Source organism: Thamnophis sirtalis, unplaced genomic scaffold (assembly GCF_051295495.1).
Source record: "Thamnophis sirtalis isolate CommonGarterSnake01/CBP01778 unplaced genomic scaffold, rThaSir2_p1.2 scaffold_12, whole genome shotgun sequence".
NCBI lineage: Eukaryota > Metazoa > Chordata > Lepidosauria > Squamata > Natricidae > Thamnophis > Thamnophis sirtalis.
Genome location: NW_028261392.1, coordinates 50,790,067 through 50,817,355, shown reverse-complemented (window position 1 = coordinate 50,817,355; position 27,289 = coordinate 50,790,067). Strand labels below are relative to the sequence as shown.

The 27,289-nt window shown below is 41.0% G+C and overlaps 1 protein-coding gene across 1 annotated transcript in view; it reads right to left on the bottom strand.

The window, feature by feature from the left end:
- The window catches only part of PHEX (phosphate regulating endopeptidase X-linked), a 172,251-nt gene that overhangs the window by 84,055 nt on the left and 60,907 nt on the right, over positions 1-27,289 (bottom strand). The window contains exons 9-12 of the mRNA XM_087726489.1: positions 27,141-27,286; positions 16,349-16,442; positions 15,713-15,841; positions 11,193-11,294 (exon numbers count right to left, since the gene is read on the bottom strand). Of these exons, the coding sequence (XP_087582615.1) occupies positions 11,193-11,294; positions 15,713-15,841; positions 16,349-16,442; positions 27,141-27,286 (471 nt within the window). The remainder of the gene's footprint in view (positions 1-11,192; positions 11,295-15,712; positions 15,842-16,348; positions 16,443-27,140; positions 27,287-27,289) is intronic.

Sequence of the window (27,289 nt, the reverse complement as noted above, 5' to 3'; positions counted from 1 at the left end):
CTTTGATAAGCAAGCACACCAGTTGAAGCAGCAGTCAATATCTTCCACTTTATCTCAGGTTTTATAGCTACATTGAACAGGTCATGTTAAAGTCAGACCATAAAGGTTTTAAAATTAGAACGCCAAGCCGAATATGATTTCGTTATATTTAAGTACAATGACAATAAAGATAATACTTATGATTACTATATTTTTCTGTGTATTTCTCTATCTAAAAGTAAACATAACTAGGCTGTTACATTTGCAATGGAGATTGTAGAAAAACAAAAATAAAGATAGTTTTGTTGTGATTACTTTATTTTAATATTTTAGGCAACTAGCATATTACTACCCCATAAAGTATTAAGGATCTCAGTCCAATTCTCCATTAAAGTTACAGTGAAGCAGTGGAGTAGTCAAAAAATGTATCTGATGAATTTTATTATCTGTGATTTCTTAAAGAGCATTGTGCTAGGCTATTCTTACTGTTGACATTTTTCACTTGGCATTTGACTGTTTACTGAATGCACTAAGCCATTTTTTATTTCATGATTTATTTCATCAATTTAATAACAATTGATAAGATATGTGTATATTAAACCACAAATTAAACAACATTTATAATTATTGTGTGCAATGTGTAAACCAGCGATGGGTTCCTACTGGTTTGGACTGGTTGAACTGAACTGATAGTTATATGGCGGCCTGGGTCGTTGGAACTGGCAGCAACCCAGGCCTGCCACACCCCCGAACTGGTTCCCCAGTCTCTTCTATCATCGCTGGGATGTTTCTGCGCATGTGCAGAACAATTTTCAGTCAACTGCACATGTGCAGCAAAACGCAGCATGCATGCACACAAGCAAAGCAAGCAGTGTGCGCACAAAATGCCCTCTCAGCAAACTGGTAGTAAACCGGTTAGGAACCCACCACTGGTGTAAACCTATATTTATACTATTTTTACCACTGAAATGTTTTCCATTCTTTTACTTGCAAATCTATGAAATATACATATAGCTATTTGAGATATGTTTGAATATTAGTAGTTCAGGTTGGTAGTTGGGCTGTTGGTTTGAGCTCTGAGCTTTGCAATTTGGTTCTGAGACATTGTCTGATTGTTGATTGGCTGATTGTTGATGCTCTTTGGTTTTAAGTACTGTCTGCGTGGTGTAAATTAGTGTTGTTAGTTAATGGATTGTTTCAAGCCTGTTTTTCCATCAAGTCAATAAACAGATATATTGACATCAATCCATTCTACCAATCGCTGACAATGAAGGAACTGCATCAACCACAATCCCAAAAATTGTATTCAAACTGAACAAACAGGCATCCATCATTATGCCACAATAAAATCATAACTCATCAGCTCACAAGAAATCGGAAGTTTTGTCGTTGCTGCTGCTGTTTTTCTGGTTTTCAAAATAAACCAGTTGCTCCTCCTGCTTCTTTGAGTCAGTTCTTTTAAATAGTGAATAATTCATGATTCAGAAAATTAAGAAAGATCTGGAAAATTGGGGGAAATTACAATTATCATTAATGGGAAGAATTCCCATCGTTAAAATGAATATATTACCAAAAAATTGTATTTTTCTTTCAAGTGGTACCGATTAGCCCAAGGAAAAACTTTTTTATAGATTTAAAAAAATTAATTGCACATTTTATTTGGTCAGGGAAAAAACCATGAGTTACATTAAAATTGCTACAGGACAGTAGAGAAAGAGGAGGATTTGGGAGCTTTATTATCAAGCAGTGGCTCTCATCTGGATAAGGGACTGGATCAATCTAAAAAAACAGAAGATTACAGACAATAGAAGGTTATAATTTGGAACTGAGTTGGCATGCCTTCATCTGATATGCAAAAGACAAAATTCATAGCTATTTCCAAAAACATTTAATTAGAAAAGCTCTACTACAAACTTGGTTAAAAATAAAAACAAAACACTACAACAAAATCCCAATCTGGCTATTCACCATGGAAGCTCTGATATACCTGAACGTATTGGACCTAAACAAGATAATAAGATATAAAGATATATTAGACAACCAAGAAAGACTGAAAACAAGGCAAGAATTGAAAGACGAGGGAATAGATATAGGCTGGTGGCCCTATTTACAAATACAGACAAGGTATAAAAAAGACAGGGAAAGGGATGGATTCTATAAGGAGCCGCAAGAGTGATAAAATTCTACAGGAAACCGAAGAAAAAATGATTAAAAATATATCACTATTTATTAAAATTCAAAATGGAAGAAGAAAATATGAAAGAAACTATGATAAAATGGGCAATAAATTTTGGGTATAGTATAGAATTGGCGGAATGGGAAATTTTTTTGGAAATAAATTACAAATTAACAATGGCAATGACATATAGAGAAATCATATACAAGATGTTCTACAGATGGCACCTTCCACCAGCGAGAATTGCAAAGATTTTCCCAGAGTATTCACCTATCTGCTGGAAATGCAACCAACAACATGGAACATACTACCATATGTGGTGGACGTGCACATCTGTGAAAAAGTATTGGAAAAAAATAAAAGATTGGCTAGAGGAGATTACTAAAGACCAAATTGCACTAAAAATTGAATTATTTTTGTTAGGAATTATAAAAGGAAATTATAAAAAAAGATATTAGGTACTTAATTCTACACATAATTTCGGCAGCAAGAATTACATTCGCTCAAAACTGGAAAAATAATTATACACCAACAGAAGAAAATGTAATAAAAAAATATTGGAATGTGCAGAGATGGATAAGCTCACAAAAGAACTAAAAGAGAAAGAATAATCAGAATACTACTCCGTATGGTATTCAATACATTTTTCACATTTGTATCAGCTAAAAAGCATTACATGTACTGTTTTTTATCTAAGAACTCTGAAGTTTTCTTTTAAAAGAACTGTAGAAAATTAAATCCTACCTGTTTTTATTTCATCACAATCTGGTAGTGATACAGATACTGCCTGTATTATGAGTGCCCTCAGGAAAAGAATTTGCAAGCCACTTCTACCAATCAGATCAAACAAGGAGAAGAGACATTTTCTTCCCTTTTACCTCTGACTATTCAAATGTTTTTAAAGTGTCTTATTACCTTATGCCTAGCATTTGGATGAGTTTCCCCTGAAAGTTTAAAATGAAGAATTATAAAATACAGTCTCAAAGAAGCCCCCGGAAATTTATGAATAGACATTTATAGCTGCATATATTCCTTATGTCACCCAAAATATTTAAAACATTATACATTAAAAAAAATGTTTTCAAGCTGTTAGGCAACATATGTGCTTTCTGGAAGATCAAGTATTGGAAAGCTGCTTCACATAAAAGAAGCCCCATGTAGAAAAAGACCACAGCAGAGTCAGAGCAAGTTTCCCACATCAACAAATCAGTTTATCATAGTTTCTAAGAAGGAGGCAAATAAGGCACAGTAAGGGTTTTTTTTGGGGGGGGGGGGGATTCCTTCCCGCTTTAACAGAAATACAGATGAAGGAAGATAACACAGATCTTAGAATGGGGTTGTTCTTATTGCAGATGAGAGCCATTAAATTCTATTTTTAGACAACAAAAGAAATAATCATCTGTTTCAGTGCAAAAAGTGGTAACTAATAATATCAGTGAACATAATGCATAATTATATGCTAAAAATATTAAGAATGAAAGAAACAGAAATGGCTAGATATTTCAGAATGCACAGACATGAGCTTACAGGAATTAAAATACTTAGTTACAGACAATCCTGGAAATTATTTTCATCAAGTCACAAAGGGTTGGAAGGAATTGAACAACTATTACTACAAATTCCATTTTTACAAAATATAAAACATATCAATAAAAAACTTTAAAAAATAAGGGAGAATAGTTTTAAGAACTACTGAAGCATCAGAAAATTTACAAGTTTTTTATATATATTAAATTTCATGAGTTAATAATTATGTGCACCATAATTCCTGACTGAAAATATTTGAGACAATTAGGTTGGTACTTTTAAATTACGGATAACATGAGGCTTTGGGAACTGAACTTTTAACCACAGTTGCTGAAAATTGGTGGTATAATTTTATGTTGGTTTGAATGAAAAACATTAAAAAATGTTTTTTAATGCTTTAACACAGATTTAACAACCAGCCTAAAGAACACATGCCTTCCTACTTTGCATTATCCACCCCCATAATTGCATAGGGTCCCCAACCCTCAGGCCACAGACCAGTACTGGTACGTGGATCAAATGGTATTATTTCCATTTTATTTACTGTGGTGTATTTCTCTTGGGTTTGTTCGACATTCCATGGACGAGAAGTTAACCGGAAGCTGAGAGACGTCACCTAAAGCCACACCAATACTGCACATGCGCAAAATATCGTGATATCGGGGCGCTCTCTTCTCTGTTCACCGGTAGTTTCTCATGTTTAACAGTGCTTGGTGTACGTGTATATTGTGTTTGCTCAAATTTAACCCACAAATTAGCAAAAATGAGTACGAAACAGACGTTGTTAGAAAGTTTCCTTGAGAAAAAGAAAAGGCCCAGTGAAGAGACAGAAGAAGAGCCTTCAACATCAAAGAAACATAAAACTTTTAACAGACAATACCATGAGTCCTACTTGAAATATGGATTTATGGGGACAGGTGATTCCCACACACCAACCCCACTCTGCATAGTTTGCGGCAACCAGCTCTCTAATGAGGCAATGAAACCTTCAAAACTGCTTCGCCACTTGAACGCCAAGCACCCTGGATTAAAAGACAAGCCCCTGGAGTATTTTGAAAGAAAAAAATGGGAACACGAAGGACAGAAGAAATTTATGAGGGCCACCACATCAATAAAGGAGAATGCACCGAGAGCATCATATTTGGTGGCTAACCGTATTGCTAAGGCTAAAAAGCCATTCACTATTGGTGAAGAATTGATCTTGCCCTCCACTAAAGACATTTGCTGTGAACTTCTAGGAGTGGCTGCTGTGGAAAAGACAGCACATGTGCCTTTGTCGGCTAGCACTGTGACTAGGCGCATTGAGGAAATAGCCGAAGACATTGAGACACAATTGTTGGAGAGGATTAATACATCACCATGGTATGTACTCCAGGTTGACGAATCTACAGATATCGACAACAAGGCAATACTACTTGTTTATGTGCGATATCTATATCAGGAGGATGTGCATGAGGATTTCTTATGTGCACTATCTTTGCCAACCAACACCACAGGAACAGAACTGTTCAAGTCACTGGATGGTTATATATCAGGATAACTAAAATGGTCCTTTTGTGTCGGCATATGCACAGACGGAGCTGCTGCCATGACCGGACGACTGTCTGATTTAACTGCTCGGATTAAGGAGGTTGCACCTGAGAGTGAATCTACACATTGTATGATTCACAGGGAAATGCTGGCAAGCTGAAAAATGTCACCGGAATTTAACAGTGTATTGATTGATGTCGTTAAAGTTATTAACCACATCAAAGCACATGCCCTTAACTCGAGCCTGTTTGAGCAGCTTTGTGAGGAGATGGATTCAGAGCACAGATGCCTTCTCTTATACACAGAAATAAGATGGTTATCCAGAGGAAAATCGCTAACCAGAGTATTTGAATTACGAGAGCCATTGCAAAGATTTCTCTCAGAAAAGAAGTCACCGCTGGCAGCACATTTCAGTGACAAAGTATGGGTCGCAAAACTGACTTACCTGTGTGACATATTCAGTCTGCTCAATGAACTCAATCCGTCCCTTCAGGGGAAAATGACAACTGTTTTCAAGTTGGCAGACAACGTAGCTGCATTTAAAGCCAAACTGGAGTTGTGGGGACGGCACGTGAACAGAGGCATTTTGGATATGTTTCAGACATTAGCGGGGATTTTAGCTGGGACTGAGACTGAGCATTCATTCTCCCAGTTGGTGCACGATCACCGGTCTTTGCTTTTAAAGGAGTTCGAGCGCTACTTCCCAAGCACGAAAGACCCACGAACTGGTAAAGAATGGATCCGCAACCCATTTGTCAACAAACCAGGCGAATCTAGCATGTTTTTGCAAGAAGAAGATCAACTGCTGGAGATTGCAAATGATGGCGGCCTTAAAACTACATTTGAGACAACAACTCTGCTGGTTTTCTGGATTAAAGTCATGGCGGAATACCCTGAGATTGCCACCACAGCACTTAAATCCCTATTGCCATTTCTGACATCCTATCTGTGTGAAGCTGGGTTTTCTGCAGTGATAGCAACCAAAACAAAACAACGGAATAAACTGGACATAAGCAACACACTTTGGGTGTCATTGTCTCCTATTACCCCCAGATGGAAATGTCTCATTGCAAAGAAACAAGCTCAGGGTTCTCATTGATTTAGCATTCTAGTGAGTTAAAATGTTAAGTCACTTTATATTCATTTTTTGGTGTAACTGTATTTTATTTTGAAGGCATGTTTAAATACAATTAAATTAAAATTATTAAATCAAAACAATCTAAAATAGAAACAATCAATGCACTCCCCTTCAGCGGGCCATGGTAAAATTATCAAACATTGACCGATCCGTGGCAATAAAAAGGTTGAGGACCACTGCCCCACACCATCTTAAATTGAAATTTCAAATTTGATTTTTCTAAATAAATTATATAGTGTTAAGCTATATAATTTAATATAATCTTTAATATAATCAAATATATTGTATGGTAATAAGTTCTATTCAGTAGAAACTGTACTTGACTATATTGACAATATTGTAATATATCAGACATACAATGACCCAGATATATTTCATTTTAAACCATTTTTAGATTTTTATAAGGTATACAAATAATGAACAAATAAAATAGTTGATGACTGTGTTATTGGTTTGGTTTGGTTTGGTTTGGTTTATTGGATTTATATGCGACCCTTCTCCCAAGGACACAGGTCGGCGTACAACATTAAAAAAACACATATTACAAAAGTTAAAAAAAATTAGATAGAATATCCAAAAAACAAACCCAATTAAGATTCACAATAACATTTTTAAAAAATTCAATTAAAATTAACAACAATCAATAATTTATTTTGTTTTGTTCAGGCCAGGCTGGCTTGCTGAAAAAGCCAACATTTTAGGGCACATCAGAAAGACCGTAGGTCAGGGATTATACAAAGCTCCGGGGGCAGCTCATTCCAGAGGGAAGGCGCTCCCACAGAGAAGGCTCTCCCCCTGGGGGTTGCTAGCCGACACTATCTGGCCGACAGCACCCTGAGGAGGCCAACTCTGTGGGATTGCACTGGACGGTGGGAGGCTACCGGTGGCAGTAGATGGTCTTGCAGGTATCCTGGGCCTAAGCCATGGAGTGCTTTAAAGGTCATAATTAGTACCTTGAATCGCCCCCAGAAGACAACCGGCAACTAGTGCAGGCCACCTAAAAGGGGTGAAACATGGGAGCACCTAGGTGCCCCCATGATAACACACGCAGCTGCATTTTGAACCAGTTGAAGCCTCCGGGTGCTCTTCAAGGGCAGCCCCATGTAGAAAGGGTTACAGTAGTCCAGGCAAGAAAGCACGAGGGCATGAGTGACTGTGCACAGAGCATCCTGATCCAGGAAGGGACACAACTGATGTACCAGGTGAACCTGGTAAAAGGCTCCCTTGGTCACGGTGGTCAGGTGTTCTTCTAAACTAAGCCGCGTATCCAGGAGGACTCCCAGGTTGCGGGCCCTCTCTGAGCGGTTAAAATTTCTCCCCTTATCATCAAAGATGGAACAAGATGCACAAATCAGGATGATGGAAACCACAGTCACTCAGACTTGGAGGGATGGAGTTTCAGCCTGTTCCTCCCCATCCAGATCCACATAGCCTCCAGGCATTGGGAGATCACATTGAGGGATCGTTTGGGTGGTTTGGGATAGAGATGAAAAGTTGGGTATCATCAGCATATACCCCAAAACCATGGATAATCTCACCCAGCGGTTTCATATATATGTTGAATAGGAGGAGTGAGAGAACCGACCCCTGGGGCACCCCACCTTGGGGTCGATCCCTGCCCTCCAGTCAACACAAATTGTGATGAATCTGACAGGTAGGAGGAGAATCACCGTAAAACGGTGCCCCCCACTCCCAACCCCCCGAGTCATCACAGTAGGATACCATGGTCGATGGTATCGAAAGCCGCCGAGAGGTCTAATAGGACCAGGACAGAGGAGCAGCCCCTGTCCCGGGCCCGCCAGATATCATCGACCAATGCGACCAATGTTATCTCCGTGCTGTATCCGGGCCTGAAACCCAACTGAAATGGATCCAGGTAGACAGCTTCATCTAGCTACAAAGCGAAAGTTGGAAACCGGACGATAGTTGGCTAAAGAAGCTGGGTCCAGGGAAGGCTTCTTAAGGAGGGGCCTCACCACCACCTCCTTCAAGGCGGTGGGAAAGAACCCCTCTCTCAATGAAGCGTTGGTAATCGCCTGGAGCCAGCTTCGTGTCACCTCCCGGGAAGCCAAGACTAACCCAGAGGGACACGAGTCCAGCACACAAGTGGCAGCACTGAGTCTCCCCATAATCCTGTCCATGCCCTCAGGGGTCACAGGGTCAAACTCATGCCAGATGGTCTCCACAAGATTCATCCCCGTTGACTCGCCCAAATCTACCCAGTTAGAGTCCAAGCCTGTCCAGATCTGAGTGATTTTATCCTGCAGATACTGAACAAATTCTTCAGCCCTCTTCTGCAAGGGGTCTTTCCCAATTCCTTGGTTAAGTAAGGAGTGGGTCACCCTAAACAGGACAGCTGGGCAGTTATCTGTGGACGTGATAAGAGCAGAAAAATGTTGCCGTTTTGCCGCTTTTATCACCACTAAGTAGGATTTAATATGAATTCTTAGGCAAGAAGGCCATCTCCGGGAAAGGAGGAGTTCCCAAAGGGAATAAAGTTCTGTCGCAGTATAACATAGAGGAGAATGTGGCATCAACCAAACGGGATGACATCATGGAGAGATGGAATGAGGAGATGACATGTCCACGGGGGGGGGGCAGCCGACAGTGTACAAGGGGGGTAGCGGGAAGCTTATGTCCATTATAACAATGGTCGGTGTTAAGGAAAATATGTAAGAGTAAGGGCCAGATGTCAAAAATGCAGCATATGATGAATTGCGAGGTGTGAAGTGGCTAGTAATGGTGGCGATGAGGACAGCAGTGGCAGTAGCGGCTGCTCCAACTTCAACAACTACAGCAGCTAGGCTCCGTCCACGTCATCTGCACTCATATCCATCACCAGGTCCGCACTCCGTTAACCCAGTCCATATGGTCACAAGAGCACTGTTCCCTCTAAGGTGCGCGGCTGCGCAGCCATGCACATGGCAAGAAAACACCGCACAGCTGTTTCTAACTGCCACGCAGTGATTTCTGTCACAGGCTCCGGAAGCTGAGGGGCCTCAGAAAATCTAGGGTTAGCACGGGTGCGGGGACGGCGGCAGGAGCTTACATAGCACAGCCAGTCTCCTAGGACCTCCTAGGCACCGGCTGCACTGCTCATTACTGTCAGTCGCCCTGTGTTCAGCAAAGCAAACGCGGGGAAGTCCTTTGCAGGTGGCTAGAAAGGACCTCCCCAGACTTGTTTTGATGAGCACAGAGCTATTGACGGGAGTTTGCGCTGGCCGTGGCCGCTGAAACTAGCATCAGTCACTCTGTGTTCAGCAAAGCAAGGCCGGGGAGGTCCTTTGTGGGCAGCCAATCCTAGCCGCTTGCGCCTGGCTCTGCGACTGAAGTGAACCTGCAAAGCCCCCGCCACCACCAGAATATCTGCTGCCACCTCCTCCTCCTCCATCAGCACTGCCGGATTTGCCGCCCGACGCTGCAGCTGAGGTGAAGCCGCCAAAGCTCCCATCAGCACCCCCGCCCATGGCAGTGGTGCCTCTCCCTCCACGCAGAGCACCTGAGCTGGCCCCGAGTTATCCCTCCCCCTTCCTCCTCTGCCATGCTTTTGAGGAGCCATGAGCCTGCGGGAGCTAGTAGGAAGGCGGCAGAGGGAGCGGGAGCAGGAAAAAAAGGCTTCATGGCTTCTCAAAAGCACGGTGGAGGTGGAGGCAGCAGCAGGGGTAACCCAGAGCCCAGCTAAGGTGCTCCGAGCAGAGGGGGAGGCACCGCCTCCGCTGCCATGGGTGGGGGCGTCAGCAGGAGCTTTGGCGGCTTCACCTCAGCTGCAGCGCTGGGCAGCAAATGTGATGGTGCTGTTGGAGGAGGAGCAGGAGGTGGCAACAGTTATTCTAGTGGCGGTGGGGGCTCATTGGCATCTTCAGCGACAGCTCTGTCCCCTGTGAAAAAAATCTGAAGATGGAGCAGATTCACGCAGATGACGTCGCTGCAACATGACTGGAGGAGGAATTCTGGGAGTTGAAGTCCACAAGTCTTAAAGCTGTCAGGTTTGAAGACCCCGGGATTTTTTTTTCCTAAAGGGTTAGGAGTGCAAGGATCTTGTAACTTGACAGCTTGAAGACTTGCATGCTTCAAATGCCAGACTTTCTGAGCCAACATTTTGGTTGCTAAGCAGGAGCGTTGTTAAGTGATACTGATATTATATAACACTTTTAATTAAGTGGGTACCTTGAATAAACATAACTTTGAATTTCAAATAATACTGATTTTGTTGTTGTCTTAGGTGACATCTGTGAAAAAAATTCAGGTGCGCAGGCATGAAAATGTGCCGCTCAAACACTATTTTCTGCTCTCACTGAAAAAAAAATTAGAGGGAACATTGCACAAGAGTAGGGGCCAAATGGCCAAATGACACAGTACGGTGGCCCAGGCAACGGTGGTGATACTGGAGGGGGCCAGAATGAAGCTCCCCCAACCACACCCATGCCAACTACCGAAGTCATCTTCTGCTGACATCAATATCCATGCCAGCTGCCTCAGCCACTCCCCTCTGATCTAATTTATCATGTCCATAAGCAATAATAATCACAGATGTACAATAAGGGGCAATCCAATAATTCCAATCAATTCCAGGAATTGAATAATGTCAGAAGAGAAGTCTTGAAGCCTTACATTAATAGTTTCTCTCCAAATGAAAACTGTTTATTTAAATATAATTATTAACTTGTTCTATTTAAATGCAAAATGAAAAATCAAATAATTACCATGACAATAAAGATTTAACTAAATACAAGATGCAAACCATAGAATTTTGCAACAAACATCCAATCCTATTTTCAGTTCTTTTTTTTTTTTGCTATGCATTCATATATGATAGTATAGAGTGTATTTCAACATCCTTACCTTTTCAACAGCTTTTCTTTTTGTATCGAAATCCATCCAGTCATTTTCATTTTCCAACATGTCTATAAAGGCCCATCGAATACCTTCAATCAGCTCTGCCATCTGAAGGAAACATTATCTCCTTGAAAAAGATTCTATTTTCAATCCAATACCATGAGGGGAAGAAATCTACATGGAACAAACATGTTTCTGTGCAACTTGCAAGCATGGATCCACTTGTGCCTTTAGTTATACAATCGTATTTGCATTATTTTGCTCAACACATTCCCAGACAATAATATGGATAAATTGAACATTCTTCAAGAACAAAAACTAGTTTAGAGTAATAGGTCTGTATGACCTTCAGAGACCCTAATACACTTTAGTTTTCTCTATTTTTGTCCTATGGCCCATTTTTAGTATCCTAAAGGTATTTTGTGTTCCCATAAGTTTTTACCAGTGGTGGGATTCAAATAATTTAACAACTGGTTCTCTGCCCTAAAGACTGGCTGGGTAGGTGTGTCTGGATGGTCAGGTGTCTGAATGAGTGTAGCCAACTCAACATCACTCAAAACCAGGGATGCCTCATCTCACCTGGCCTCTCCTTGCCATGCCCAGCCATCTCTCGTCCCTCTACTCAACTCCTTGTCATGCCCGGCCGCTCACCTAGCTGGAGCTAGTAGTTTTCAAATAAAAATAATGCTTGCATTGTGCAAATAAATAACAAATATCTTCACTTCAGGTTTGATCCATCTTGCAAAGTATTACTGCTCATTCTAGTCTCCTTTCCTACTAACAGATCCATCTCAGATTGTAATTTGCCACAACCTCTCTTGTCTTTTGCATCATTCTATTGAAGATTATTCTGAAATATTATCTGTGATGTTTGCAGCTTTACAAGTTTGTTTCCTCCAACCTGGTTTTTGCCTGCAATTATTTTGACATTCCTTCTTCCTTTTTAAACAAAGTAGTGGTTAAGGTGCTGGCCTAGAAACTAGTCCCATTTTAGGCTTAAAAAATGGCTGAGTGATTAGTCACTCTCTCCCAGCCCAAACCACTTCTTAGATTGTGGTTGTGGGGAAACTAAGAGGAGGAAGGAATATTATATAAATTCTCCACCTTGAGTTCCTTATAAAGTAATAAAGACAGGATATACATCTAACAAAATAAATAAATCATTTGTGAGAATGATGTACTTCCAAAGTTTTTATCCACTTTTTTGCTTTATTCTTCAATGATGGCATAGCCTATGGAATTATTACCTGTGCCACATGCCAGGGTTATGTGGGAAAGCATCAGGTAAACACATCCATGTGACTAACAGGCAATGACAGAAGAAATCACTAAGTAGGTATATTAAGACAGAAAGGTGGAGGCATCGGGTGCAAAAAGCAGAGGGCCTCAGGGAGAAGAGAGCTGAGTCATCCACTTTTCATCAAACTTGCACAACCTAGCCAACTACAGAAAGGTAGGAAAGTCATCCATTCCTCTTTTATGTGCTCTTTCCATTGGAAATTTTCAGATTGTTTCAAACTGACAGGGCAAAATTGCCCCAGCTCTACAGAAAGGAGCTGCTCAGACTAATTGAAAGCCTGGGCATGCTGCCAAAAGCCATTAATGACTGTTACACTCTTACTTCCCCCTCCCCTTCCAGGATCCCCACAAGCCCCATTTTGCCTCCATGGGGGGCTTCAGGAAGGCCTGCTAGGCCCAAAATAGGGCATGGTGGCACTATTTTAGCAAGCCTAGTAAGCCTTCCTGAAGCCCACTGGGAGCAAAAACAGACTGTGGGAGGAGGGGCTTCAAGGGAGAAAGAAAGAAAGAAATCCTCACCATTTGGGGATCCACTGTGCATGGAGCAGAGGTGTTCAAACTTTGCAACTTTAAGACTTGTGGATTTCAACTCTCAGAACTCAGCTCTGCTGGCTGTAGTCTTAAAGTTGCCAAATTTGAAGACCTCTGGCATGGAGCTTGAGTTGAAAGCTTATTGAAAGTGCGGCTAGCTATCAGAGATGGGTTCCTACCGGTTCGCACCGGTCCGGTAGAAGCGGTTCATCAAATCTACCGTCATCAGTGCTGGAAGGGAATGGGGTTGTGAGGAAAGGAGAAGGCAGAGAAGTAAAGGGACAGAAAAAGATAAGGAGGGAGAGGACTGTGGGATCCTTTGGTGTTCTCTGAACTTGGTGGTTTTCTTGCAGGCATCTCATTACCCAACCAGATGTCATCATCAGTGATAGAAAAATGAGGTATACAGAGAGAAGGAGGAGGAGAAGAAGGAGGAGGAGGAGGAGGAGGAGGAGGGCAATGACTGTGTGGTCCTTGGTGCTCTCTGTGCTTGCTTGTTTTCTTGCAGATGTTTCATTACCCAAACCAATTATTATCATCATCATCAGTGCTAGAAAGAGTGGGATATATTGAGAGGAGGAAGAGGAGCGGGGGGGGGGAGGGAGATGACAGCGGGGTCCTTGGTGTTCCCTGAGCATGGTGGTTTTCTTGCAGACATTTCATGACCCAGCTAGGTATCTCACACCGATGACAATAAAACATCTGCAAGCAAACCATTGAGACCACAGGACATTTATTTCTTCATTTATTAAATTTATATGTCTCCTGCCTCGTGGTCATCACAAACTCCTCATCAGGACCTTCCACAATGACCGGCCTCAGAATTACATCTCCACAATCTCAAATTTTATTTATTGTGTATAGAATATTTTAATAGTTTTATTTTAATTTATTGTGTATAGAATATTTTAATGATTTTATTTTAATTTATTGTGTGTAGAATATCTTTTTTAAAAATTATTTTTAGGAAATTTTTATTTATGTATTGTTTATAGAATATGTTTATTACAAGAAATGTTATTCCTTTTTGCAAATGTTTTATTTGTGATGCAATATGTTGCTTTTAAGTTCTTCAGGTTGGTGTATGGTTTATGTGTCTCAAGGTGGCTGCTTTTCTATGGGCATGCCAGGTTGGTGCAAGGCAACTTTGCCAGATTTTGTGTGTTTCTGTGTGATACCTGGTTGTTTAGATAATTGTGAGGTGGTTGCTGGTTCTGTGAGCTTCCTGGCACTGTCCTTTATAATTTCCCACAATGCTTTGATGGTTTTTATTCCAGTGGCTTTCTCTTTCCTGTTCTTAGGTTTAGGGAAAAAACCTAGTTTCATCTGCAGTCTTTTTGGGGGAAATTGTTATTTTTTGGTGTTTTCCTGGCACTGTCATAGTTTGTGTGTGGGGGTGTGTAATGTCCCGTAGTTATCTACACATTAATAATGATCGAGTATTAATAATATTTCCTTATACATTTTAGTGACCTTTCCTTATATAATTGGTGTTTTCTTTCATACTTTTAGATTTCTAATTGCTGTTTCTGTTAGTTAGCAATTGATAAAATAAATCCCATGTGAAAAAGTATTCAAAGCCTTCTTGATTTTAATTGTCAATTTATTCATTCCTGCACATTCTAATATTTATTCATTTTCATATCTTTGTTTTTCCACTGTTGTGCAAACACAATTCCAGCAGCTGTTAACATGTGTAAAATTAAATATGTATTGTATTCCCTTTGAAATACAAGTAGTAAGTAGTAAGCTACTTACCTTCTGTAAGTAGCTCTTATTGTTTTGTGTACTTATTTTAATCTTATTTAAGTAGTAAGTGCACAAAATAATAAATTTCCTTTTTTATATCTTCTTTTTGTAGATCATCCATTGGGGCAAAGAATTCAGTGACATTATCTTGGTCACTCCCATCCCATCCAGTCACATGACTGCCAAGCCACTCCCACCCGGTCACATGGCTGGCAAGCCACTCCCACAAATCAGGCCACACCTTCAGAAGAGGTTCCAAAAAATTTTGAAACCTACCACTGGTTCACAAAGATATTGAGTCTAAATTTGGTGTCTTAGCTTTGACTCTTTTGTTTTTGCTATATATTAATAAATTTTTGTTATATTACGTATATTTATAAAATTCAAGAATGTCCATTAGAAGTAATATGCTCTCTTTCAGTGTTCAATAGGCCCTAGGACAATATTTTCATTGCTAATACATATAATGCATATAAATGGTCTATTTGTGATGGACATGGTGGAACAAAGCAATATAATTGGTACCAAACTCTAGCATGTATACTGAGTGGAAACAACATTATAATTTCCTCAGAATCCTATCTTGAAATGTCTGCATTCCCTTATCTACAGTGATACAAAACTCAGGTTTTGTGGAACAAAATGCAGCAAAATTGGTACAATACTATGTTAAATGTAGCAGTTAGTAGTTAAGACAGCTATTTTTATCTAACTCAATTCAAAGACAGAAAAACAGTTATTCATTTCTACCCAGCTGGTCCTAAGTAAACTATAATATCTATTTAACCTTAAAGAATTCATATGTGATTTGTTCCTGAAGCTGGGACTCTTCATTTTCCACAATAGATAATATTAATTCCCTAATGTTGTATAATTGCTCTGAACTCTTCTACTATTATTTACTGAGTTAAAACAATCAAACAAATATAAAACAAAATAAAACCTACCATTTCTCTCTTATCTTCTTGGAAATGTAGTTTTACAAATATTTTGCCAACAACATATGGGAGAGCACTTTCTACGAAGTTTACACATTTATCCCATCGAGGCACTAAAGATGCTGTTCCCTGGATTACCTGTGTGAGTTAAGATTGATATATTATGGTAAGTTCCAGTATAGCCTTTTCTGTAGCTGTGCAGAGCAACCCTACCCTCCTTGTCTTCTTAAAGGCCATTAAGACCTGGCTTTCCCCCATAAGCATTGGACCAGGGTGGGAGGTAAGCCCAGCATTTGTGTTTTTGTGATGGAAGCATTACAGTACTTGGTAATATGTAAGACTTTTTTATTTTCTGTGTTCTATTAATTGTTAGCCATTGTGAGTGAGTTTATATAATATAGTTGGGCATATAAAATGTTCAAATAACAAAAAAAAACTCTAAAGATTCCTTTAAAAAAATTGTTGTCAGGTTCCAAATCCCAATGAGATAGGAAAGGTTAGAAGTTCAATACACATTGACCTCTAGAAAAGCTTTTGGTTCAGGTGGGCTAGATCGAATTACAGTAGTTCATGAAATATGGGTATGAAATGCTGTTATTGATCTTATTGGCATGGATAACATGGATATTGATTTCTCATACTTACCCTTGAAAATTCTAGCCATCTATATTGAAAACGTCGACTGAGATTGAATATTCTTGAATAAACCATTCTCCATACCAGATAGTTGGCAATAGTCCTGTAATACATACAAATGAAGAGCAGTTAGATCTATGTGTTTCAATGTACAGCCAATACTAGAACTATCCATAAGTATTTTTTTAAAGTTATTCACTGCAATATCAACTTACTTAGAATTAAATGAAAAAAGTATGAACTGACAAAAACATATTACAGTAGAATGAAGAGACTGCATCATAATTGCCACAATGTAAATAAGTCAGGACATTTTCTTTTTGAATATCCTGAATTGGGATTTAGGTCTAACAGTTCTGTGGGTCTAACAATTCTGTGGGTCTAACAATTCTGTGGGGTGGGTTGAGACAAGAAAGTCACTGGTGTAGTCACCCACCCACCCCTTTTAATAACTTTTATAGTATTCATTAGTATAGTTTTAATTAATAAATCATAATTAAAAATTGTCACTAAAAAATAATAATAAGCATTTTGAATGTTTTAGCTGTTACAGCTTCAGAAAGGCATATAAATCAATTTCTTAATGGCATGTTCCATACTGCAGCCAAATACATAATTCCAAGGAATATAGTAAAAATATTGTTTATTGGAAAGGATGTTGCTCTGCTCTTCCCGTGTAATCTGCAATATTCTGGACAGTTAATAGCTGAATCAATGTAATCACAAGATCAATATAAACCTTAAAAAATGAATTTGATAAAACAGAAATATAGTGTTTCTGCTGTATGTATCCAATGCTACAACATCTGCAGCATCTTGGGTGTCATACTATGAATAATGATATACCAAATCACTTTAAGGCTAAATTATTTAAGCTATATAAAGGATGCTAAGTAATTAAATATTGCAAATAAACAAACATCTCTAAAAGCTTAGTCTGAAAGAATAAAATACTTTTAGACATATTTTGATCTTTGACTTCTTCATAAATCTTCATAAATGGCTTAGATGAGGAAATAGAAGGGGAACCCATCAAATTTGCAGATATCACTAAGCTGGCAGGAATAGTCAATACCCCAGAAGACAAGCTCAGGATCCAAAAAGACCTTGACAGACTTGAACAATGGGCCCTATCCAACAAAATGAAATTTAATGTGGAGAAAAGCAAGGTTTTACACCTGGGCAGGAAAAACCAAAGGTACAAGTACAAATTAGGCAAAACCTGGTTCAAAAACAGTAAGTGTGAGAGGAACCTTGGAGTCTTAGTAGACAATAATCACTGAGTCAGCAATATGCGGCAGCAGCCAAAAAAGCTAATACAATCCTTGGTTGTATAAACAGAGGCATAGAACCAAAATCATGTAAAGTATTAGTACCGCTTTATGAAGCCTTAGTAATACCACACCAGGAATACTGCATCCAGTTTTGGTCATTACATTACAAAAAAGATGTTGAGACTTTGGAAACAGTGCAAAGAAGAGTAACAAAGATGATTAAAGACCTGGAGACTAAAATATATGAAGAACAGTTGCAGGATTTGGGTTTGGCTAGTCTAGAGGAAAAGAAGGACTAGGGAGGACATGATAGTAGTATTCTAGTATTTAAGAGGGTGCCACAAAGAGGAGGGGGTCAATTTATTTTCCAAAGCACCAGAAGGCAGAACAAAAAGCAATGGATGAAAACCAGGAGTGGGTTTCAAAAAAAATTACTGCCGATTCTGTGGGCGTGGCTAGGTGGGTAATTGAGTGGGCATAACCAAACTTGACGTCACTCATGCACACACACACACTCAGTCACATGCCCTCCCACTTAGCCATGCCCACAGAACCACAAAAAATTCTGTTTTGCCAACTGGGAGCCTGGCAAAGAAGCCTCGCTTTCCCTGCCGCTTGCAGCTCTTGGAGGAAGGAGGCAGGTAACCGAGCCCTGGGCGGCATCTCTGCCTCCTTCCTCCCGCTTCAGGGACAGCCAGCCTCTCCTGCCCCTGCACCCTTCACTCACCTTCCAACTGGAGGCTCTGTCGGTGGGGCACCTCCCATTTTGCCTCCCTCGAGACTGGGTGCAGTGGAACCTACAGTGAGGATGCATCCATGTCTACTATTACTATTACCAGCACCAGCAACAGTGGGGTAGTGGCAGCGGCGGCTTGTCTCTACTTCTGTGGGCATGGCTGCTCTCTGCTCCCCATGCTTTGCAACCTGGCTGGAGATAACTGCCGCTGAAGTGTTGCTTTGCTTGCTGCAGCCTGGACACCAGGTAGGCGGGAGTAGCACTGTCCGAGTTTGGGGAAAGGTGGCCAGGGGCCAGGCTGCCACACCCAATCCTCTGCTGATCCCTAAAGAAGAGGATGTGGCAGATGATTTGCTCATACAACCAATTATCTGCCACTGCTTCTTCTTTAGGGGTCAGCAGAGGCTCGGCTATGGTGGTCCAGCCCTGGCTGCCTTCCCCCAAACCCAGACAGCACTACTCCCACCGTCCTCCCTGGTGTCCAAGCACGGGGAGCAGAAACAACCATGCCCATAGCTTCTCTCGCCAGGAGAGGATGAAGAGATTAAGATACAATGCAGTAAAGCAATGTATTAGGACATCTATACTTTACTTTTATGAAATACCATATATCATGACTTTTAATGTAATGTTACAATGCAAAGATATTTGTGAAAGGAATCCTATTTTTATGAGACAGCAGAAGTTCATGCTATTGTCACTGCTCTTAACCCAAGAACCTGAGCCCATGGAGGCTCCAACTTCTCCCATGGGAAGTTTAACTCTGATCCCAATCCAAGGCCCCAAAGCCATGAAGGCCCCCCCAATGGCTTGAGAGGTAGAGAGGCAGTGGCTGATCGGCATAGGCACTTGGCTCTTGGAGGAAGGAGGAAGTGTCGCTTCCCTTATCACCCGCCACCACCCACTCGCTCACTGCTTTCTCAGGAAGGGCCTCGAGAGGCTTTGCTGAGCCATCCCAGAGCTGCATGGAGGCTTCCCCACTGGGAAACCTGACCTGCCACTCCCACGAGAAGTTCAGCCTCACTCGCTGGGCAGCATTTTTGGGAGCATTGAGGCTCAGCCTTGTCTCAGCTGGCTCCCTTCTGAAGTTAGGAAGCCGGCGCTTTGCTCCCAATGCTGCAGAAGCCCAGGCTGGGGCACTTTGTGCAGGTGTCGTGGCAGGAAGTCCCACGGTGCCCATTCCTTCAAGTGGGGGGCCTGTCAAGCAGGGCTCAAACTGGCCATAGGGCAGGCAGGGGGCCTCCAACCACCTCCCACCACAGCGAGCTGCCACATCCTGTTGCAGCCTCAACCTCCCCCTCCATGCCGCTTCCAGGCCCTCACAACCGCCACACCACACCACATTGACCTGGGGGTGCTCCCAGTTCTTCTGGGCGACCACACCTTTGTGCCCCATTGCCGGCTGCAGTTGGGCCTTTGGTGGCCCTGCTTTCTCCTTTTTCCCCTTTTTTAAAATAAATATTTTTATTGCACATTTTCCCATACATGTCTCTATCACATGATTAACAGATCTGTGACATTATCCATACAACTGGAATCAATATTCAATGCATTGTATACTCTCTATTTCCAAATGTTCTAACTCTATGTACATTTCCATTTCTTGTTTCTCCCATACCATACAGTATTCCAAATCAGCCTTTCCCTTTAACTCTAATGTGAGTTTGTCCATTTCTGCACAATCATATATTTTTTTGGATTACTAATCCCTCTGGTGGAATACTATCATTCTTCCAATATTGCGCAAAAGCAATCTTTGCCGCCGTTATTATTTGTAACATCAGGTACTTTAAGTTTCTATTGTACTTTGTCTTAGTTATCCCTAGGAGAAACATTTCCAGTTTGAATTCAATTTGACATTTAGTTAACCCCTACAACCAATTCTGTATTTTCAACCAATATCTTTTTGCTTCGGGGCATGACCTCCATGAATGAAAGAAGATACCTTGTCCCTATTTGCATTTCCAGCATTTTGGGTTTAAATTTTGGAACATCTTAGCCAGCCTCACTGGCTCTAGATGCCAACGGTAAAACATCTTGTATTGATTTTCCTTATAGGACACAGATTTCGTAATTGTATAATTTTTGTTCCAAATTGTTTCCCAGTCTTCTAATTCTACGTTGTGTCCAAAATTTTTGGTCCAGGCAATCATTGATTCATTTACAACTTCCTCTGCCCTGTCAAATTTTAGTAAATAATTATAAATTTTGGTTATTAATTTTCCCTCTGGGCCTACCAACAGTTTTATCTAATTGTTGTGATTGAATATTGAATCCACATTCCTCAGCACTCACCCTTTGGCCTCTGCCTCCCAGCAATTTGTCTCCTTGCAGCAAACAGTGCACAGCGAACAGCCTGCTTCAGTTTCAGCACAGCCCTATTAGCATAAGCAGCTGATTGTTGGCCTCCCAACCATCAACTGTTTCAGGCTGTTTCAGGCAGGCAGCAATAGGCTATGGCAATCCCTGCAGCCTGAAGCAGCTGATTGTCAGGAGGTCCGGCTATCAGTTGCTTGTGTTAAATTGAAAGTGAAACTGAAATGGGCTTTTTGTTGTTTGCTTCAAGGAGGCTGGCATGTAGAGGCTGAGGCAGATTGAAGAATGAGACCAGGCCCACACTCACAATAGCCACACAGAATACTACCAAAAAACATCCACAAAGAAAACAACCAAAAACACAAACTGATGAGGAGGCACGACCCAGAACCAGAAGCCAAACTGCTAAAGCACAATCAGCCTCTTCAAAACCCCTCCTACCCTCACAGGAAACACAACCTCCCAAACAATCAGAACAGAACACCCTTCCACCAAATATTGACACACTTCCACCTAATCAAGACACACCCAAGCCCCCATTCAATCAGTTTTAATCCCCTACTGGCAGTTAAAACTTAATCCCCTACTGGCAGTTAAAATTTAATCCCCTACCAGCAGTTATAAGGGACAAACAGCCAAGATCCCACACTACTCCTGGAAACACCAAACCTGAAGTAGTCAGCAGCAGCCTGAAGATGACGAATGTGACTTCGTCGAAACGTCGCAAAGACATATCCAATTCTACGCGGGAGAAAACCCGAACAACTAGAGACCTACATACTAACACCCGCGAAAACCTCAGAAAACATATATATATATATATATATATATATATATATATATATATATATATATATATATATATATAGATATAGATATAGATATAGATATAGATATAGATATAGATATAGATATAGATATAGATATAGATATAGATATAGATATAGATATAGATATAGATATAGATATAGATATAGATATAGATATAGATATAGATATAGATATAGATATAGATATAGATATAGATATAGATATAGATATAGATATAGATATAGATATAGATATAGATATAGATATAGATATAGATATAGATGATATAGATATAGATATAGATATAGATATAGATATAGATATAGATATAGATATAGATATAGATATAGATATAGATATAGATATAGATATAGATATAGATATAGATATAGATATAGATATAGATATAGATATATATATATATATATATATATATATATATATATATATATATATATATATATATATATATATATATATATACTTAAAGTCACAACCCCTGGTATGCCCAAGTGTGGGAGGAAGGTCACACTTCCACTCTCTGTCATTAGGCTCGTCACAAGAGTCCATCCAGACAGAAACCCAATATTTTTACTGTTGCCTTTGTTATATTTGTGTTTTTATTTGTGCTGATAAATAAATAAAGGAAGACTAGTATAGATCTATTTCAAGCTATTTAGCTCTCATATGGCTTATATATATGGCATATATCTCAGGATATGGCTAGCTGATGAGAGCTAAATAGCTTGAAATAGATCTATACTAGTCTTCCTTTATTTATTTATCAGCACAAATAAAAACACACATATATATATATATATATATATATATATATATATATATATATATATATATATATATATATATATATATATATATATATATATATATATATATATATATATATATATATATATATATATATATCAGTGACGTGCGGTGAGGTTGATACCTGGTGAGGCTCAGCAGGGCAGCGGTCGGCCTCGGCGGGGGGGGGGGGAATTTGCATCACGGGAGCAACCAAGCGCCCGGGTCTGCAGCAAAGGCGCTTGGTGGCTCCCACGATGCAAAGTGCCCCGCTGCCCCCCCGCTGTCCCGGCCTGCATCCGCTGCTTCTCCAAGCTCCGACGCTGGAAGTCCCGGATCGCCTCTGGGGGAAGGCTGAGTGAAAAACGGAGCGAAGCTTCTCCGTGGCCTCCCGGCACTACGCAGAGGCTCTCACAGGAGCACGTGTCAGCGGCCGGCGGCCTGGAGCGGCCCTGGCTGTGAGACAAGGGAGCACTTAAAGCAGCCGCTGCTGCCGCCGCCACCGCCCCGCCGGGTGTGTGTATACACACACACACAAACACACACAAACACACACACACACACACAGTAAGGGCAGTGAGCCCCGGGCCAGCATCCCTGCCTCCTTCCTCTGAGAGCCCACTTGAGTGATGGCCAGCCTCCCCCGCCGCCATGCCCTTGCCTCACTGCCCATGTGGAGCCTCGACTGGTGGGTCACCTCTTGCATCAGGGCTGGATAGGTGTCAGCCCAAGCTGATGAGGCTTGGTGTTGGGACCAGCAGTGGGGAACCCACCAAAGAGGTACCTCTTTTGTCTTTGGATGTTGCAAAGAAGTGGTGGCTCTGGATGACACTGTGTCTGCTTTGTTCTCCGGTCTCTCTCCTTCCCTCACTTGGCTGCTACCACTGGGGTGCCACCAGGGCAAGCAAGGTGTGTGTGTGTGTGTGTGTGTGTGTGTGTGTGTGTAGTGCACGGACCATTCAGCACTGAGGTACAAGCAACCGGAGCGGCAGGAAAAACAGGGTTCTTATCCAGTCTCCCAGCCTGCAAAACAGAAATTTTCACCTGTTCGGTAGGCATGGCTAGCTGCGAGGGGCATGTTACTGAGTGGGCATGTGCATGAGTGATGTCAAGTTGGCCACACCCACCCAGTCTCATGCCCCCCCCACCTAGCCACATCTACAGAACTGGTAGTAAAAAAATGTAGAACCCACAACTGGTCTATAGCGTCAAAAATGAGGTATTTGGTAGCACCTTTTCTGATTAACAATTTTTCTCAAAAGGCAGAAGCTTTTTGTGAGCTGCATCTCACTTCATCAGAAAAGCTTCCATCTGTTTTTTAAACATTAGTCAGAAAAGGCACTGTGCACCCAGATTCTTTCTAGTTAACTAGTTAAGGAGGGCAATGTAACTAGTTAAGGAGGGCAATGTCTGCCACCAAGCATCACAGGTTGATATGGAAACTATCACCAATCACTTTCTCCAAAGTGGGGGTGAAAAAGGATGCGAGAGGTTGAATGGAAGGTTTATGGATCTAAAGTTGCTTAACAGATGGCAAACACCAAGGAAAAGGAGGGAGAACAGGAGAAAATAGGAGGGGCTCTTCCCAATGCTCTAGTTAATGCAACTGCTCCCTTGTGCCTTTTCTGGGGGGGAAATAGCCCAAGGGAACATGGGTGAAGAAGTTCATAAGGTGAAGCTGGAGGAGCAATGGTATGCTGCAAGGGCATGGCTGGGAAAGTGATCAATAAACTTTCAGTTCTCTTGTCCAGGGGCACCTGGAAGAAGCAACTTTTGATAGCTGGGGTTATCAAAACACGAATGGAATAGGCAAAATTATGCTGATCCTCCCATGGTGCATTGCACAAAAAAACAAGGGAACTGGTAATGAGTCTAAAGCGCTGATTTTCTTGGATTTTTAATTGTTTAACAAATGTAATGAATCCTATGATCCACCTATCTTTAGTCTGGTGTGGCTAGTGAGCTTTCTTTGTGAATTGACAGTTTCCACTTTCTGCAACAGCTGAAGTTATTCAGCCTTTTGATTACAACATCGTATCCTTTTAGACATGAGTCTCTGGCTGTGGTTTGACAGTTTAGAGGGGGGAAACAGGAGGTGTTCTTTTTACTTTTAGCGTCTTGCGTGTTCTTTTCCTTGGCTTCTCTCTTCCTTAGTTTTTTTTTTATTAATTGAGGTGAGGGTTTCCTTTGGGGAAGTTGTGTCTTTTCTTACACAGTCAAGTACAATTATTCCATTCTGTGCCAACTCCACCCTCATGCTTTGTAATTCTCTTTTTGGTGACAGAGAAATCGCTCTTCAAACTTTTCATTTCCATCATTTCCCCCCCCCAAAAAACGGGACTTGGGGAATCATCAACTCTCCAAACCTTGTAAGTAGCAGCTTCACTCTGGGATTGAAGGCAGCCAGGTTAGAAGGGAGATGGATTCCCAACGCACAATGACAGATTGTGCAAATCCTGCAAGAATGGCTAATCAATCACCAGGTGAGGTGTGAGTGGAATCTATTTGATCTCTAAATTCACTACTAACTCCACACTGATGCAGAGAGTCAGCATGACATCCCAGCTGCTCCTAGTCCTTGAAAACCTGGAGGGTGATTGGCTGAAGGAATGGGCTACTTCTGCCCATCCTCTTCCTCCTCTATAATATAAGAGTGCTCAATGCCTGGAATGCTCTACCTGACTCCATTGTTATATCCTCTAACCCTCACAGCTTCAACCTTAAACTGTCTGCAATGGACCTTACCCCATTCCTAAGAGGTCGGTAAAGGGGGCGTGCATAAGCACACCAGAGTGCCTAACGTCTGTGTCCCCATCTATTTGTATTCATTTCTTTTGTTTATATCCATGTTTATATTCATACCCGCTATCTTGTACGTTTGACAAACTAATAAATACAAATAATTCCTATGTAGATATGAGGTGGGGGGGAGGGGAAGAGGAAGAGAAAAAAAGCATGGCTAGGCAAGGCAAAAGAAAACATCCGCAGCAACTGTTAGACAGATGATTAAGTCATTCTCCTGGTCTTTTCTTTCCTCTCTCACTTCTTCTTACATCTCTGTTTGATTTCCTTCACTCTGCTCTTGGACTTTTGGGGAAGGTTCCCCCCCCCCACCTGAAAACCATATGTGTTCTTATCCAAGAAGTGAGACGCCTTCAAAGAAAAATCAGAAAGTCCAGTTGCCTCTTGAAAAAGCACCTTTGGGACATAGAAGTGATACTGTTCTCCAAACTAAAATGCATCCTGCATTCAGTTGAACACAGACCCTGTCCAGCTCAGGAAAAAAGAGCTCCAAATTTAAAGATACTTAGCATTTTCTCAGACGTCTATTTGTGCCCAAGTTTGGTGAATTTGCATTCCCATCACCTGTAAAACCTTGTGAAATACAGATATTGGTCCCATTTTATAGATAGGAAATTGAAGCTGGGAGAGAGACTATCATGTGTGAAATAGAAAACTAAATCAGTTCTTCTTCCTTGAGGATATAGTATTTAGTTGAATATTTCCACTGAAGACATAGTATTTCAAATAATCCTATTTACCCACACACACATAGATTCCTTCTCAACATTTTATAGATTATTACATGTGACCTGAGCTAGCATCTCCTGAATGTATCAATCTCAGTCTAGATGTTTAACTCAGATTCCAAATATACATGAAAATGCTTAGCTTGTTGGCAACCTGCTTTCAAAGCAGACCAAGGCTGCTTCTCCACTGCTGGACTTCGCTCTTACTGCTACAGACACTGACCCTGCTGCCTTGCTGCACACAGGGAAGGAACTTTTGGGCAGCCATATACCTTGCTCCTTTCCTTCAGCAACTGGCTAAAATGATGGCTGGGGCTTCGTCAGTTTCTTGCAAAATGTGATTTGCTGATTGTAGCATGCATTTTTATGCACATAATGCATTTATTACGAAATGCATCCTCTGAAGCCCCATTCTGGGCTCAGCAGCATCTTTCTGAAATTCCTTCACTTTGTGGAGAGAGGGAACGAGCATGGAATTCGACTGCCTAAGTCAGAGTTGTCCACGGGATCTTGACACAAGTCATTTTCTCACAGGGGGAAACCACCCAGGAGGGGAGGGTCAAGGCAGGGTCAGGCCAAGGCAAATCAGCTAATTTGCCAAACTGCACATAAAATTAACAAGAGTTGTAGTGAACTGGTGTGAACCAGCTGAATCCCACCAGTGTCAACTCTCAGTCTTTGAGATAGCTTCAAAGGTAAGACTGGATAATATGTCAGAGAGGGGAGCTGGAAAGCAGGTTAGTGTGGTGGGGAGGGAATGGGGATTTTGCAGTAACCTTCCCCCAGGAGTGGGAAGGGAGTGAGGATTTTGCAGTATCCTTCTCCTGCCACGTCCACAAAGCCACACCATGCCCATCAAGCCACACCCACAGAACCAGTAGTAAAAATTTTTGAATCCCACCACTGGTAGAAGGTTATGCAATCAGAAGCTACTGCTTCTTCATGTTCTCATGAAATGGTTCTTTTACTTCTTTTTTTTTCTTTGTCAAATAGATAACATAGTTCATCACATTGAAATATATTGCTAACATTTATGAGACCTGTATGCTATCACATTTGGAGAATCTCATGTTAGGGAAGGCTGTTCTGACAGTAATATTATCTAAATTAAAGTCATGTATTTAATGCATTTGTTTCTGCAAAGCAAATGAAAAATCATTATAATAACTTTTTAAATCTATGTTTTGATCCTAAAAAGCAAGTTTCATGATGAACTGAAAGACTTCTGCAGGAATATATTATTTCTTGGTATGAAACTTCAAAGTACATCAGGAACCAACACTTTGTTCTAAAAGTCCAGCAGAAAAACATCAATGATAAATCCTTACTTTTTCCTTTCTCTTTCTAGTATCCTGAATAAATCCTTAAAATACTGGGGCACTCGGACAATCACATTTTCTGAAGCATCAATGTCCTTCAGGTCAGGATAGAGTTTAGTATCGATCAACTTCTTGATATATGCCAGCCAGTCAAACTG